At 44.4% G+C, this 18,250-nt stretch overlaps 1 protein-coding gene across 1 annotated transcript; it reads left to right on the plus strand.

The window, feature by feature from the left end:
• The first annotated feature begins 8,962 nt into the window (after positions 1 to 8,962).
• tnfaip8l2b (tumor necrosis factor, alpha-induced protein 8-like 2b) lies at positions 8,963 to 15,078 on the plus strand. The gene is made up of 3 exons (XM_071397459.1): positions 8,963 to 9,493; positions 13,608 to 13,931; positions 14,085 to 15,078. Exons 2-3 carry the CDS (start codon positions 13,614 to 13,616, stop codon positions 14,325 to 14,327), a joined length of 561 nt encoding a protein of 186 aa, XP_071253560.1. The 5' UTR covers positions 8,963 to 9,493; positions 13,608 to 13,613; the 3' UTR covers positions 14,328 to 15,078.
• Positions 15,079 to 18,250: the final 3,172 nt, after the last annotated feature.

An 18,250-nucleotide genomic window follows, 5' to 3' on the forward strand; every position in this document is an offset into this window, starting at 1 on the left:
CAGACTGCCCACCCATCTCACGTCCTGACCCACTAAACACAACAATACAAAAGGAAAACAAGGTCAGGAACGTGACAGAACCCCCCCCTTAAGGTGCGAACTCCGGACGCACCATAAAAAAAAGTCTAGGGGAGGGTCTGGGTGGGCATCTGTCCGCGGCGGCGGCTCTGGCGCAGGACGTGGATCCCATCCCACCATAATAAATCCCCGCTTCTGTGGCCTCCTCAAGGTGGCGACCCTCGCCACCGACCTTGGACTGGGAACCCTAGACATGGGTCCCGCTGGATTTAGGGGCAGCCCCGGACTGAGGGACGGCAGCTCCGGACTGAGGGACAACACCGGACTGGCTGGCGGATCCTGGCTGGCTGGCTCTGGCGGATCCTGGCTAGCTGGCTCTGGCTGGTCCTGGCTGGACGGCTCTGGCTGGTCCTGGCTGGACGGCTCTGGCTGGTCCTGGCTGGACGGCTCTGGCTGGTCCTGGCTGGACGGCTCTGGCTGGTCCTGGCTGGCGGAAAGCTCTGGCTGGTCCTGGCTGGCGGAAGGCTCTGGCTGATCCGGTCTGGCGGAAGGCTCTGGCTGATCCGGTCTGGCGGAAGGCTCTGGCTGATCCGGTCTGGCGGAAGGCTCTGGCTGATCCGGTCTGGCGGAAGGCTCTGGCTGATCCGGTCTGGCGGAAGGCTCTGGCTGATCCGGTCTGGCGGAAGGCTCTGGCTGATCCGGTCTGGCGGAAGGCTCTGGCTGATCCGGTCTGGCGGAAGGCTCTGGCTGATCCGGTCTGGCGGAAGGCTCTGGCTGATCCGGTCTGGCGGAAGGCTCTAGCGGCTCCTGTCTGGCGGACGGCTCTGTAGGCTCTTGGCAGACGGGCGGCTTTGCAGGCTCATGGCAGACGGGCGGCTTTGCAGGCTCATGACAGACGGGCAGTTCAGGCGCCGTTGGGCAGACGGACAGTTCAGGCGCCGCTGGGCAGACGGACAGTTCAGGCGCCGCTGGGCAGACGGGCAGTTCAGGCGCCGCTGGGCAGACGGGCAGTTCAGGCGCCGCTGGGCAGACGGGCAGTTCAGGCGCCGCTGGGCAGACGGGCAGTTCAGGCGCCGCTGGGCAGACGGGCAGTTCAGGCGCCGCTGGGCAGATGGGCACACCTGTAGGGAGGAGACGGAGAGACAGCCTGGTGCGTGGGGCTGCCACAGGACCCACCAGGCTGGAGAGACCTACAGGAGGCTTGATGTTACGAGGCACCTGAAGGACCGGGCTGTGGGGGAGTACTGGAGCTCTGGTGCGCAGCCTTGGCACCACTCCCCCAGGCTGGAATACTACACCAGCCCGTACCCTCCAGAGTGCAGGCACAGGTTGAACCGGGCTGTGGATGAGCACTGGAGATCTAGTGCCTACTACGCGCACTTCTCTCTTAGGCTCCACTACCACATTTGCCCGGTACGAGCGGAGCGTAGGCATAGGACGCACTGCACCCTCCCAGCGCTCCGGAGACACAGCACGCAGAGCCGGCACAGGATACCCTGGACCGAAACTGCGTACCGGAGACCAGATGCGCTGAGCAGGCACAATACGCCCCGGCTGGATGCCCACACTCACATGACACTTTCGGGGGGCTGCTCTATAGCGCACCGGGCTATGGGCACGCACTGGCTACACCGTGCGCTTAACCGCATAACACGGTGCCTGACCAGTGACGCGATGCTTATAATAAGCACGAGGAGTGCGCTCAGGTCTGCTACCTGGCTTAGCCACACTCCTCTCTAGCCCTCCCCCCAAAAAATTTCTGGGGTTGCCTCTCGTACCTGTCCCGCTGCCGTGCTGCCTCCTCATATCGCCGCCGCTCAGCTTTCGCTTCCTCCAGCTCAGCTTTGGGGCGGCGATACTCCCCAGCCTGTGCCCAGGGTCCTTCTCCGTTCAACTCGTCCTCCCAAGTCCACAAGTCCTGGGATTTCTGCGGTTGCTGTCCTTTTCCCCGCTGCTTGGTTCTGGTAATTTGGTGGGTGGTTCTGTAACGACTCTCCTCCTCCTCTTCGGATGAAGAGGAGGAGGAGAGTCGTTACAGACACACTCTTATCTAGATATTACCTGGCACCGTATCAGATTACACAGCTAGCGGAGATTGTGTGTGCTCAGAGAACAGCTAAGCACCAGTCAGAAAATACTAAATGTCCTAAAGGTGGAATGAAAAGACAGTAAAGCGGACAAAGACTTTAGGCCTACACTGAGCTCAATTAATGTCCAAATAGAAATCCCAGCATGACAATTATTTAATATACTTATTCTAGATTAAGAATTTCTTCACTAAGGTGGGAGGCCCAATGTCCTTGATCTTTTAACTAAGGAGATAACACATTATACATAAGCTGTGCTCAAAGAAAAGGTACAGTGCCTTCAGAAAGTATTCATACCCCTTGACTTATTCCACATTTTGTAGTGGTAGCCTGAATTCGAAATGGATTCAAAAATATATAAACTCAGCAAAAAAAAGAGAGGTCCTCTCACTGTCAACTGCGTTTTTTTTCGGCAAACTTAACATGTGTAAATATTTGTATGAACATAACAAGATTCAACAACTGAGACATAAATTGAACAAGTTCCACAGACATGTGACTAACAGAAATGGAATAATGTGTCCCTGAACAAAGGGGGGGGGTAAAAATCAAAAGTAACAGTCAATGCAGCTGGTGGCCACACCAGATACTAAGTACTGCAGTGCATCTCCTCCACATGGACTGCACCAGATTTGCCAGTTGTTGCTGTGAGATGTTACCCCAGTCTTCCACTAAGGCACCTGCAAGTTCCCTGACATTTCTGGGGGGAATGGCCCTCACCCTCACGCTCCAATCCAACAGGTCTCAGACATGCTCAACGGGATTGAGATCCGGGCTCTTCGCTGGCCATGGCAGAACACTGACATTCCTGTCTTGCAGGAAATCACGCACAGAACAGGCAGTATGGCTGGTGGCATTGTTATGCTGGAGGGTCATGTCAGGATGAGCCTGCAGGAAGGGTACCACATCAGGGAGGAGGATGTCTTCCCTGTAACGCACAGCGTTGAGATTGCCTGTAATGACAACATGCTCAGTCCGATGATGCTGTGACACACCGCCCCAGACCATGACGGACCCTCCACCTCCAAATCGATCCCGCTCCAGAGTACAGGCCTCGGTGTAACGCTCATTCCTTCGACGATAAACGCAAATCCGACCATCACCCCTGGTGAGACAAAACCGTGACTCGTCAGTGAAGAGCACTTTTTGCCAACAATGTCTGGTCCAGCGACAGTTGGTTTGTGCCCATAGGCGACGGTGATGTCTGGTGAGGACCTGCCTTTACAACAGGCATACAAGCCCTCAGTCCAGCCTCTCTCAGCCTATTGCTGACCGTCTGAGCACTGATGGAGGGATTGTGCGTTCCTGGTGTAACTCGGGCAGTTGTTGTTGCCATCCCGTACTGTCCCGTAGGTGTGATGTTCGGATGTACCGATCCTGTGCAGGTGTTGCTACACGTGGTCTGCCACTGCGAGGACGATCAGCTGTCCGTCCTGTCTCCCTGTAGCGCTGTCTTAGGTGTCTCACAGTACGGACATTGCAATTTATTGCCTGGCCACATCTGCAGTCCTCATGCCTCCTTGCAGCATGCCTAAGGCACGTTCACGCAGATGAGCAGGCACCCTGGGCATCTTTCTTTTGGTGTTTTTCAGTCAGTAGAAAGGCCTCTTTAGTGTCCTAAGTTTTCATAACTGTGACGTTAATTGCCTACCATCTGTAAACTGTTAGTGTCTTAACAACTGTTCCAAAGGTGCATGTTCATTAATTGTTTATGTTTCATTGAACAAGCATGGGAAACAGTGTTTAAACCCTTTACAATGAAGATCTGTGAAGTTATTTGAATTTTTACGAATTATATTCGAAAGACAGGGTCGTGAAAAAGAAGGCCAGCATATCCTGGAGTCGCCTCTTCAATGTTGACGTTGAGACTGGTGTTGTGCGGGTTCGATTTAATGAAGCTGCCAGTTGAGGACTTGTGAGGCGTCCGTTTCTCAAACTATACACTCTAATGTACTTGTCCTCTTGTTCAGTTGTGCACCGGGGCCTCCCACTCCTCTTTCTATTCTAGTTAGAACCAGTTTGAGCTGTTCTGTGACGGGAGTAGTATACAGCGTTGAATGAGATCTTCAGTTTCTTGGCAACTTCTCGCATGGAATAGCCTTTATTTCTCAGAACAAGAATAGACTGATGAGTTTCTGAAGAAAGTTCTTTATTTCTGGCCATTTTGAGCCTGTAATCGAACCCACAAATGCTGACCATAATTATATCCTCCTGATTCCTGCTTACAAGCAAAAACTAAAGCAGGAAGTACCAGTGACTCGCTCAATATGGAAGTGGTCAGATGACACGGATGCCACACTACAGGACTGTTTTGCTAGCACAGACTGGAATAAGTTCTGGGATTCATCCAATGGCATTGAGGAATACACCACCTCAGTCATCGGCTTCATCAATAAGCGCATCGATGACGTCATCTCAACAGTGACCGTACGTACATATACCAACCAGAAGTGATGGATTACAGGCAACATCCGCATTAAGCTAAAGGCTAGAGCTGCCGCTTTCAAGGAGAGGGAGACTAATCCGGACGCTTATAAGAAATCCCGCTATGCCCTCAGACGAACCATTAAACAAGCAAAGCGTCAATAAAGGATTAAGATTGAATCCTACTACACCGGCTCTGACGCTCGTCGGATGTGGCAGGGCTTGAAAACTATTACGGACTACAAAGGGAAACCCAGACGCGAGCTGCCCAGTGACGCAAGCCTACCAGACGAGCTAAATGCCTTTTATGCTCGCTTCAAGGCAAGGAACACTGAAGCATGCACGAGAGCACCAGCTGTTCTGGACGACTGTGTGGTAACACTCTCGGTAGCCGATGTGAGCAAGACCTTTAAAACAGGTCAACATTCACATTCAAGCAGACCACCATAGTCCCTGTGCCCAAGGAAGCGAAGGTAACCTGCCTAAATGATTATCGCCCCGTGGCACTCACGTCGGTAGCCATGAAGTGCTTTGAAAGGTTGGCCATGGCTCACATCAACAGCATCCTCCCGGACACCCTAGACCCACTCCAATTCGCATACCGCCCCAACAGATCCACAGATGACGCAATCTCAATCGCACTCCACACTGCCCTTTCTCACCCAGACAAAAGGAACACCTATGTGAGAATGATGTTCAATGACTACAGCTCAGCGTTCAACACCATAGTGCCCACGAAGCTCATCACTAAGCTAAGGACTCTGGGAATAAACACCTCCCTTTGCAACTGGATCCTGGACTTCCTGACGGGTCGCCCCCAGGTGGTAAGAGTAGGCAACAACACGTCTGCCACGCTGATCCTTAACACTGGGGCCCCTCAGGGGTGTGTACTTAGTCCCCTCCTGTATTCCCTGTTCATCCACGACTGCGTGGCCAAACACGACTCCAACACCATCATTAAGTTTGCTGACGACACAACAGTGGTAGGCCTGATCACCAACAACGACGGCCTATAGTGAGGAGGTCAGAGAACTGGCAGTGTGGTGCCAAGACAACAACCTCTCCCTCTATGTGAGCAAGACAAAGGAGCTGATCGTGGACTACAGGAAAAGGCGGGCCGAACAGGCCCCCATTAACATTGACGTGCTTGTACTGGAGTGGGTCGAGAGTTTCAAGTTCCTTGGTTTCCACTTCACCAACAAACTATCATGGTCCAAACATACCAAGATAGTCGTGAAGAGGGCACAACAAAACCTTTTCCCCCTCAGGAGACTGAAAAGACTTGGCATGGGTCCCCAGATCCTCAAAAGGTTCTACAGCTGCACCATCAAGAGCATCCTGACCGGTTGCATCATCGCCTGGTATGGCAACTGCTCGGCATCTGACCGTAAGGTGCTACAGAGGGTAGTGGGAATGGCCCAGTACATCACTGGGGCCAAGCCTCCTGCCATCCAGGACCTATATAAAAGGCGCTGTCAGATGAAAGCCCATAAAATTGTCAGGGACTCCAGTCACCCAAGTTATAGACTGTTTCTCTGCTACCGTACGGCAAGGTACCAGAGCGCCAAGTCTAGGACCAAAAGGCTCCTCAACAGCTTCTACTCCAAAGCCATAAGACTGCTGAACAATTCATAAAATCACCACCGGACAATTTACATTGACAGCCCCCCCCTCCCTCCCTTTTGTACACTGCGGCTACTCGCTGTTTGTTTGTTACCTATGCATAGTAACTTCGCCCCAACCTACATGTACAGATTACCTAAACTAGCCTGTACCCCCGCACACTGACTCAGTACTGGTGCCCCCTGTATATAGCCTCGTTATTCTTATTGTGTTACTTTTTATTTGAGTCTACTTGGTAAATATTTTCTTCTTCTTGAACTGCACTGTTGGTTAAGGGCTTGTAAGTAAGCATTTCACGGTAAAGTCTAAACTTGTTGTATTCGGTGCATGTGACAAATAAAGTTTGATTTGATTTGATACTCCAGATACTCAACTAGTCTAAAGAAGGCACGTTTTATTGCTTCTTTAATCAGAACAGCAGTTTTCTAACATAATTGCAAAATGTTTTTTTAATGATCAATTAGTCTTTTAAAATGATAATTAGGATTAGCTAACACAACGTGACATTGGAACACAGGAGTGATGGTTGCTGATAATGGGCCTCTGTACGCCTATGTAGATATTCCATAAAATAATCTGCTGTTTCCAGCTACAATAGTCATTTACAACATTAACAATGTCTACACTGTATTTCTGATCAATTTGATGTTACTTTAATAGACACATTTCTTTGCTTTTCTTTCAAAAACAATAACATTTCTCAGTGACCCCAAACTTTTGATCGGTAGTCTATGTAAATGAGATATTTCTGTATTTCATTTTCAATAAATGTGCTAACATTTCTAAAAACATGTTTTCACTTTGTCAAATTTCTAAAAACATGTTTTCGCTTTGTCAAATTTCTAAAAACATGTTTTCACTTTGTCATTATGCGGTATTGTGTGTAGAAGGGTAAAAAAATGTAATCCATTTTGAATTCAGGCTGTAACAACAAAATGTGGAACAAGTCAAGGAATATGAATACTTAAGGGTTAGTGAGTGCTACATACCTACCTACCACACACACATCTTAACTCTCCTTGTAGACATTTCTGAGGGAGATGTCATTACATGATTAAGAGGAAGCCGTCAGGAAACCGCTTAAGCCCTATTTCCTGTCTGTTGCCATGGTGACAGGCCCACTTTTGCAGTTGCAGTTCACTATCTCTAGTCAGTTAATTTCTTGCCGGAGGAAAGAGAAAATAAACACAAAGGTGCAGGTGTCTTTGAATCCCCACTGCACACTCTGTAGGCTTGTATCCGTTCAGACTCTCCCTTCAGTTCAACTGGGCCTTGGTGTGACCTCTCACCCTGACACATGAAAACAATCATTGGCTCAAAGGCCTTAGCCCCATTGGATGGAGATGTTTTTATGGGTTGAGCCTCAGCAGGCTGTTTGGTCCAGCTGGATGTCATTCACATAAACCTACAGATAAACAGAGTACTTTTGAATCAGGGAATGGCCAGGCCTGTATGAATCAGAGCATTCATGAATTGTGGTCAGTGTAAACACAAAACACACTTCCCTGAGTAGGAATTGTTGAGATTGATAAAATTCACCCCCTTTATAACTAAAGATCCAAGACTAGGATATCTGTAATATACATTTGCTAGTGGCCGGGGGGGGGCTTTACTTGGCTCATTGTGCTCTAGGGACTCCTTGTGGCGGGCCTGGGCGCCTGCAGGCTGACTTCAGTCATCAGTTGAATGGCGTTTCCTCTGAAACGAGGGTGTTAAGAAGTGCAGTTTGGCGGGTCATGTTTCGGAGGACGCATGACTCGACCTTCGCCTCCCGAGCCCGTTGGGGAGTTGCAGTGATGAAACAAGATCAATATTTGAGGAAAACCTGCCTCACTCTTATAGAAACCTAACCCTGGGATAGAGTTTTACTTTTCAGAGGAACAATTACACAAATGTTAATGACAAAATGTTGAGTGTTTCTAAGTGGTCCAATGTCAGTTCTGACTTAAATATGCTTGTCCATCAATGATTCCAAAACAAATTTACTGAGCTTGAGCAATTGTGACAAAAACAATGGATATACCTTGCCCTAAGAGTTGTGCAAGGTTGGTAGACTGCTATGATTCACAGCTGTAATGACTGCCAAAGATGCTTCCACCAAGTGTTAACTCTGGGGTGTGAAGACACACAATCAAGACATCTTTTTTTCGTCTTTAAAAAAAGAATTCATTTGGAAATATCTTATAATTTTATTTCACTTAAATCTAATTGAATGCCTTTTTAGATTGTATGTTAAGGCAGCAACATGTAAAGAATGTGCAAGGAATGTGTAGACTTTCACCATGCACTGTCTGTACTATTACCCCAGTCTACCTGTCTATGTATTTGCTTTTCACAAATTCAACATCATTTGAAACTAAGCCAACACGAGGAGAGATAAAATCTATGGCAACCAATGCAAACAAAACTGGTAAACAGGTCTTATATAGTCATCAGTTTTTACTGACTTCCCTCCATTTCAAACCAATGTGAGCTCAGTATTTTCAAATACTGTTCATTCATGCCAATGTAGTTATAATACAGTATACACTCCATACGGTATAATCCCTTAACACTCTACTATGTCACCAGGGTCAAAATTACAATGACAAAAGTAAAGCAGTGAAAATGTTAAAGGTTTAGAATTAACAGATGAACTATATGAATTTATACATTGCTGGAGAGCAGATGTGACATGGAGTCCATTGCTGACAGAAGCTGCATTCCTGTAATGGTGAACACAAAAAGGGTTAAGCCGCTCCCCTTTCAAACGCGGGATTATTGCTAAATTCTTTCTGGGGTTTTCACTTGTCAGGACAAGCAGAGGCCCACTGTCAGCAGATAGAGAGAGAGAAAGAGAGATAAAGTGAGAGAGAGAGAGACAGACAAAGACAGAGAGAGAGCGAGAGAGAAACAGAGACAGAGACAGAGAGCGAAAGAGAGAGCGAGAGAGGAACAGAGTGGATGAGAGAGAGAAACAAAAAGAAACAGGGAGACTGATAAAGTATGAAGAGGAAGGAAAGCAAGAGAGAGATACTGTAGTTTGAAGAGGAACAAAAGTTTTAATTTGAATTTCAGAGGGAAATACAAGAGAGAGAGAGAGAGAGAAGGAAAGAGAGAGAAACACACTAAGGGGTGTGTCATAGCAATTTAGTTCCTCAAGGAAGTACAACTGACATTTATCTTGAGACGGTGGCGAGCAGCACTGATAGATGAGACACAGAGGGATTTTATTTTATTTTCACCTGGTAAGATGAAGGGATTCCATTAACGAGTGCTCAATGCTGACAACCTGAGCCACGTGCCGTAGGGACTGAGACGTTTGACACGAAGGAGGGGGGGACTCTCTCAGGCACACACAGGTAAGAAGACTCTCAGGGCTTTCTCTATCTGATAACTCAACCATGTCTTTTCTATGCACAGATAGCTCTACCTTTAACAGAAATAACGTACACTCTTGCAAATATAACACTTGTGTTATTATTATAGCGAGCTTGTCGTTTTTTGTTATATCTTTCAATACAGTTTAAGCCTATGTGGATAAAGTGAGAAGGAAGGTGGTACTGAAGGACCAAATAAGATCATGTGTGAATTCCTCTTCGATACTTTTCTAACTTACACTCGACTTGGGAGACGTGTACTGTATGTACACTCAGAGTCATGCTGGAACAGGTACAAACGGAACCCAGTCCTGACAGACAGCTGTATAACTGAGGAGAGAAACCATCTGTGCCTGGTGGAGCTTGCACAATCAAACGAGTTGTGGACTTTCTTTTAGTCTACTAGCCTACACGGATTGAGGGTGCCAGAGAGTCAGTCAGAGTGAAAGACAAAGACATGGAAATGACACAGCAATGTGTTGGACAGACAGTAAGGGGTAAAAACAAAATTGGTCACCACAAACCAACTGCTGTTTCACTTCCTTAATAAGCCAGCAGAGTTGTGTGTCAGTCTTGAACAACAACTCTTCAAAGACTTTGAGAAACGTTACAATACTGACAAAACGTGCAAAAATCATACTGTATGAACACTTTTGAATGAAAAACTGCCAGCATCAAACAGCAAGCATTCAGTCCAACACCATTGTTAATGAAGCAATACTGTTGTGATGCCAGTTTTTGGGCCATTATTGTGCCACATGCTGAACCTGCACACACACGGGACATATCCTGATTTAGAAACCCATACCAACTAAATGCTGAGAGAAAAACTGGAAAGTTCCGCACTTTGTGAGGTCCTCTACTGAAAAGAAAGGCCTGGACCTGAGCTCAGGATAATGCCACCAGGAGTGTGTTCAATGAGGTGGTAGAACTGCATATATTCTCTGTTTGTATGATTAAAAGTCATGCCCATCCTATATGATATATTTCTACCTGAAATAGCCTGAACATTTTTCCCTTCTGAATAGACACTTTAAGAACTGGGAGGCCTCATTGCCCCATAATACCACTCAAGTCTGGTGACAGGCAGCGGGTGACATAAGCCTTTAGGGCTAGTGTTAGTGGAACATGTCTGCTTGACCTGGTGCTTTGTAATAGCAGCAGTAGAAGTCACATTCTGTCTAGGGAAGTCGAAGGGACTCCACAATTGCCCTGCTAAGCCCTGTGGGAGTCCAGAGGATTTACCTGGGCGTACACACACAAACACACACACACACAGCAGTCATCTACGGAATGCTAAATATTTACCTCTCCCACCCCGCCCCCCTGCGCATAATCTTCCAATCAGCGATCACTATCTCTCCAAGTCAGTCAGCACAGCTCTTCTTGATCCACACAACCTGCCCTCCTAACACTGGAGTCATGGAAGACCCACATTGCTTGGTTTTTCCCATTCCCGAAAGTGTAATAATGTCTGGTTTCATAAAATTGGTTCCTATTGTTAATGGAGAAGTTAGTGCTCTTCCATCCATAGCCTAATGGACAGCAACTCAAATTGACCTTCTTGAGTGCTCTCTAAATGTGTACATGGTCATTGTTGCTGTACTCCACATGAACTGTGTAAACATAAAAAGCATTATCAGCCCGCCCTGTGCTGTCCATTACAGGAGAGTGGTTTTTCATTGTACTCTTGGCTGTCGCATGAAGACAACCCAAAAATGATATTTCTACTTTAAACAATTGACCCTTAGCAGACTAGTCAAATAAACAGAGTGAACTTTCCTTTAAGCCCAGCCAAAAAGCCAGCTGTCTCCAGCTGCGGCTCCATATTTCTGTAGGGTGGATACATGGCTGATGGGTGCGCACGTCTCTCAATCCCCACTGGGCTTTTCTGCATTGGAATGAGACTGAGAGTGAATCTGAAATAGCTATCATGCTGTTCCACTTTCATTATCATCGTTAAGGGAAATTAATCTAATGAATGTTCCCACAGAGAGCGGAGGCTTTGTGCTGGAGCGTACCATTAGAAATGTGACACTGGATATGCATGTAATAAAAACCCAGTGGGATGTCATATGGGAGATGTGTGTTTGCTGATTATAGAACATAGGCTATTAGTATGTCAGGATCATTTGATTTATTGGCAAAAAAGTAATTTGCATTTATTGCTTACTGCATCAATTGTGAGTCAGATAGACGACTGTCATTAGGATCACGCACGCATGTACGAGTACACACACACCTGGACCCGTATTCATAAAGCCTTTCAGAATAGGAGTGCTGACGTAGGACCATTTCCTGTCAGTCAATATAATCTGTTTCATTATTATCTAAAAGCTTAAACAGATCCTAGATCAGGACTCTGAGACTCTTTGTGAATACGGGCCCTGAAGCGATTTAAAAAAGACCCATATGTGTGAAAGCCTTGTTGCCACTTAAAGGATGCCTCAATGTAAGACCTTTTGCCTAAGGGAGGATTCCAAGACAGTAAATATATACTCTTAGGGAAAAAAAGTGCTTTCTATAACCTAAAAAGGGCTCTTCGAATGTCCCTATAGGAGAACCATTTTTGTTTCCAGGTAGACCCCTTTTGGGTTCCATGTAGAATAATTTCCACAGAGGGTTCTACCAGTAACCAAAAAATCGTTTTTCCTATGGGGATAGCTGAATAACCATTTTTTTCTAAGAGTGAAGGATGGCCATTGGGTCTAGGACCATGACTTGCTCCATTCCCCCTGTTCTGATGCAATCTAGGAGCACTTGTAGAAACCTGCCTGAGCTATTCAGCCTACCTGCCTCTCTCACATACTTGTCCGCACAGGCCTTAAGTGGAGATTCAGCCCTGAAATTATCACCACAGGATGATTGTGTATGCTCTCAACATGTAACAGAAACCAATGGTAGGAATTGTGTAACCTTTTATACATAGTTCATACCCATTTTTACAATGTTGAAAATGATGTCGAAATGATGTGGCCGCAATGTAAAGATACACAAATAATTATCTATTTCATCCATGTATAAAGGCTTATACTAGAAAGTGGTACATTCTGAGCATTAGACTGTGTGTTACATTTAGGTTAGGCCCAATTCCATAGGTGTACCATGGAACCTACTGTGTTAATTTGATATTGAATACATCAAATGAACCTGCAACACAGCTGCAGGACAAAGGTGCAATGACACTAGTCCTGTTAAACGGTATGTGGTGCAACAGTTTTGTGTGTTTACGTGATGTAAGTGCACTCATGTCCTCCCATGAGGGGTAGCTCTCTGTATCTTCACTCCCCTGACAGGGACACGGTGTGGGGTGAGGCTGTAGCCTCGGTGGGTATTACCCAGTGGTGTAAAGTACTTAAGTAGTACTTCAAGTAATTTTACTTAAGTAGTTTTTTGGGGTATCTGTACTTGACTATTAATATTTGGCAACTTCTATTTTACTATATTCCTAAAGATGTACGCTTTACTCCATATATTTTCCCTGACAACCAAAAGTACTCGTTACATTTTGAATGCTTAGCAGGGCAGGAAAATTGTCTAATTCACACACTTATCAAGCGAACATCTCTGGTAATCCCTACCGCCTCCGAGTTGGCGGACTCACTAAACACATGGTTTGTTTGTAAATTATGTCTGAGTGTTGGACCATGCCCCTGGCTATCCGTAAATTTAAAAAACAAGAAAATTATGCCATCTGGTTTGCTTTATATAAGGAATTTAAAATGATTTATACTTTTACTTTTGATACTTAAGTATATTTTAGCAATTACATTTACTTTTGATACTTAAGTACATTTAAAACCAAATACTTTTAGACTTTTACTCAAGTGGTATTTTACTGGGTGACTTACACTTCTACTTGAGTAATTTTCTATTAAGGTGTCTTTACTTTTACTCAAGTATGACAATTGGGTACTTTTTCCACCACTGGTATTACCCATGGAACATCCCCTGGATGTCTCAGTTGGATTCTCTGTGATGCGAAAACAAAAAGCCCAGAAAACTGAATTGAGGGAGATCCTGTGGCACGGCTGAGCTAGGAGTTAGAAATAACATAATAAGACATCTTTGCTCACTTTTCTCTCCCAACCCCCAGGTAAGGATGGAGTCGTTCAGCTCCAAGGATATGGCCATGCAGGCCCAGAAGAAGATCCTCAGCCACATGGCCAACAAGTCTGTGGTCCATATGTTCATAGACGACACCAGCAGTGAGATCCTGGACGAGCTCTACCGTGTTTCCAAAGAGTATTCAGGCAACCGCTCAGAGGCCCAGAAGGTGGTGAAGGACCTGATCAAGATAGCAGTGAAGATTGGCGTGCTGTTCAGACACAACCGTTTCAGCCCAGAGGAGCTGAGTCTGGCCCAGGACTTCAAGAAGAAGCTGCATCAAGGAGCCATGACAGCCATCAGCTTCTATGAGGTAAACATGCCGGCACCTTGCATAACACTATGTTACAGTGAGTTAATCGATCATAGACCTGTATGCATTAACGGCTAATCATTCTGTATGAAAACAGATAAGAAAATGACAACATTATTATCCTATCTCTATTTCCCACTTCTTCTTGTTCAGGTGGAGTTCACCTTTGACAAGACAGTAATGTCGGAGATCCTGACAGGATGCAGAGATCTGCTGTTGAAGCTAGTCGACTCCCACCTCACATCCAAATCCCATGGTCGCATCAACCACGTATTCAACCATTACTCCGATCCAGAGCTTCTGACCAAGCTGTACAACCCCGATGGACCCTTTAAACCCAACCTCACCAAAATCTGCACCGGCCTCAACCGTCTGCTGGAGGAGGGAACGTTATGAGAGTGTGAGCAAGTCTATGATTGTGAGAGAGACACTGGAAGATCTGCTTGATGGGGTCTGCTTAGAACTCGAGAGAAGACTGTGTGTAAGGACAGGAAGTGTCCATGCTCTAAATGAGAACTGGCAAGATTTGTGACTCAAGTTTGACTTGATGTTGTCACTCACTGATCTGTTATTTTCCAAAAAGGGTACTGTCCAAAGTGGAAAAAATATGAGAATACGCAGGATGATGTAAAGTTAATGTCTCCTGATGAATTGTGTCTCAACGAATGGAGTTCCTGGAAAGTCAGGATTAGGTTAAGATTGTGTCAACCACCTGATTTTTATACAGTGGAATTTCCGTCCATGGTTTCACATTCTCATTTACTACTATTCTATTTTTTTCTGGGTTTTTTTCTCTCTCTTGACATATTATGTACTGTATAGGGAAAGAGAAACCTCAAGGATTGCACAATACTGACTGACAGAATGAAAACAAGGGTTAAAAGCAAGCGGTGAAATATAAGAATAGAGTACTACAATCTAGTGGTCCAGCTGGCAATGACTCAGTACTGCATGTATCGAAGAAAATATAAAAGCTTATTTACAAAAACAGTGCACATCTATTGTGGAGATACAAGACAGTCATTTTATAAGACCCAAAGAGAAACTGGATTGGAATATTTAAGAACTGGCTATAAAATAATTCAGCTTTATTTGGGCCTTGTACATCATAGGATTGGAAAAAAATAAAATGCCTTGTAAATTGGTGCCTTATTGTCTATTTGTGAATTTATTGACTTCACATCTTTAGTTAAAATGTACAATATGTGCAATTTATCAATAAATTGACAACAATGTGTATACATACAGTATCAGTCAAAAGTCTGGACACATCTACTCATTCAAGGGTTTTTCTTTATTTTTACTATTTTCTACATTGCAAAATAATATTGAAGAGATCAAAACTATGAAATAAAACATATGGAATCATGTAGTAACCAAAAAAGTGTTAAACAAATCAAAATATATCATATATTTTAGATTCTTCAAAGTAGCCACCCTTTGCCTTGATGGTATGTTTTGGCTCATTGTCCTGTTGAAAAACAAATGATAGTCCCACTAAGCACAAACCAAATGGGATGGCGTATCGCTGCAGAATGCTGTGTTTGCCATGCTGGTTAAGTATGCCTTGAATTGTAAATAATAGAGTACTACAATCTAGTGGTCCAGCTGGCAATGACTCAGTACTGTATGTATCAAATCAAAAAATAGAAGCTTATTTACCAAAACAGTGCACATCTATTGTGGAGATACAAGGCAGTCATTTTATAAGACCCAAAGAGAAACTGATTACCTGTTAGATATTACTGCATGGTCGGAACTAGAAGCACAAGCATTTCGCTACACTCGCATTAACATCTGCCAACCATGTGTATGTGACAAATAACATTTGATTTGTATTGATTTGTTATCACAACAGTGTCACCAGCAAAGCACCGTCACACCACCTCCTCTATGCTTCACGGCGGGAACCACATATGCAGAGATCATCCGTTCACATACTCTGCACATACTCTGTCTCACAAAGAATGGGGGTAGGAAGCAAATTTGGACTCATCAGACCAAAGGACAGATTTCCACCGGTCTATGTCCATTGATTGGCTCAAACGCATTAAGAAGGAAATAAATACCACAAATGAACTTTTAACGAGGCACACCTGTTAATTGAAATGCATTCTAGGTGACTACCTCATGAAGCTGGTTGAGAGAATGCCAAGTGTGCAATGCTATCATCAAGTGTAAGGGTGGCTACTTTGAAGAATATCAAATATATTTTGATTTGTTTAACACTTTTTTGGTTACTACATGTTTCCATATGTGTTATTTCATAGTTTTTATGTCAACACTATTATTCTACAATGTAAAAAATAGTAAAAAAGAAAGAAAAAAACATGGAATGAGTAGGTGTGTCCAAACGTTTGACTGGTACAGTAGGTAGTGAGCAAAATGGAAATACCTGGGTAAAAAAGGGACAAACTGGTGAATCAACGGTAACATCACATATCAAAAAGAGTAACCAGGTCAGATGCTTCTGAAATAACTAAAGGCAACATAAAATATATCTTGTACTTCTAAACTACACGTCTAGATTTACTTAAACAGCAGAAAAGCAACAAATAGCAAGGAGATCCAACAAGTTCCTCACTTTCATTGAGTATGGCCAATTCAGTGTTAACAATAGATCCGTAAATCATGGTTGCCAAAATTCAATTAAATACCAAGGCAACCTTACCACTGACTACAACCTAGTGCCAAGATTAGAAAAAGAAAGTGCAATGCTCAGTATTCTTCTAAAAATAAATATGTACATCATTGCATAATTGTAACAAACACCCAGTGAAGACTAGGCTATACCAACTCACATTGGTTTCAATTATAAATACATGTTTTAGAGTCAACTTCTATTGTTCTCCAAGACTTGCATATTTTTCACATTTCTGACATTGCATAAGACACTACGAGGTAGCATAACTCACATGATCTAGCTAGCGCCTGTGGCCAAACATAACTTGGAGAGTTACAAGATCACACTAACATACAAACACAACTCACAAAGTGCCACATTCTGACTCTCGTTTTGTGTAGTAAACGGACAACCAGACAGTGCTGTTCTGGATATGGCTAATATATAATACGTAGTCAATGTACTACAACGTGAAATAACTTGGAAATAGTTAATTGCTTAATAAGAAGTCTTTTAAAACTTTTGACCGGTAGTGTATAAGAACACCTACTCATTCAAGGGTTTCTTTACTTTTACTATTTTCTACATTGTAGAATAATAGTGAAGACATCAAAATTATGAAATAACATATATAATTTAGTAATCAAACAAATTGTGAAAGAAATCAAAATATATTTTATATTTGAGATTCTTCAAATAGCCACCCTTTGCCTTGATGACAGCTTTGCACACTCTTGGCATTCTCTCAACCAGCGTCATAAGGTAGTCACCTAGAATGCATTTCAATTAACAGGTGTCTTCTTAAAAGTTAATTTGTGGAATTTATTTCCTTCTTGATGCGTTTGAGCCAATCAGTTGTGTATTAACAAGGTAGGGGTGGTATACAGAAGATAGCCTTATTTGGTAAAATACCAAGTCTATATTATGGCAAGAACAATTCAAATAGCAAAGACAAATGTCAGTCCATCATTACTGTAAGACATTAAGGTCAGTCAATACGGAACATTTCAAGAACTTTGAAAGTTTCTTCAAGTGCAGTCGCAAAAACCATAAAGCACTATGATGAACCTGGCTCTCATGAGGACCGTCACAGGAATGAAAGACTCAGAGTTACCTCTGCTGCAGAGGATAAGTTCATTTGAGTAACCAGCCTCAGAAATTGCAGCCCAAATAAATGCTTCACAGAGTTCAAGTAACAGACACATCTCAACATCAACTGTTCAGAGGAGACTGCATGAATCAGGCCTTCATGGTTGAATTGCTACATAGAAACCACTACTAAAGTACACCAATAAGAAGAAGAGATTTGCTGGGGCCAAGAAACACGAGCAATGGACATTAGACAGGTGGAAATCTGTCCTTTGGTCTGGAGTCCAAATTGGACATTTTTGGTTCCAACCGCCGTGTCTTTGTGAGACACGGTGTGGGTGAACGGATGATCTCCGCATGTGCATTTCCACCGTAAAGAATGGAGGAGGTGCTATGGTGCTTTGCTGGTGGTACTGTGATTTATTTAGATTTCAAGGCACCCTTAACCAGCATGGCTACCACAGCATTCTGCAGCGATATGGCAACCCATCTGGATTGGGCTAAGTGGGACTATCATTTGTTTTTCAACAGAACAATGACCCAACACACCTCCAGGCTGAGTAAGGGCTATTTTACCAAGGAGTGATGGAGTGCAGATGACCTGGCC

This window comes from Salvelinus alpinus, chromosome 4 (genome assembly GCF_045679555.1).
Source record: "Salvelinus alpinus chromosome 4, SLU_Salpinus.1, whole genome shotgun sequence".
Taxonomy (NCBI): Eukaryota; Metazoa; Chordata; class Actinopteri; order Salmoniformes; family Salmonidae; genus Salvelinus; species Salvelinus alpinus.

Coding starts and splice junctions, on each gene's coding strand:
- tnfaip8l2b (XM_071397459.1), top strand. CDS start 13,614: ATGGAGTCGTTCAGCTCCAAGGATATGGCCATGCAGGCCCAGAAGAAG. Junction 13,932..14,084: donor CAGCCATCAGCTTCTATGAG/GTAAACATGCCG, acceptor CTTCTTGTTCAG/GTGGAGTTCACCTTTGACAA.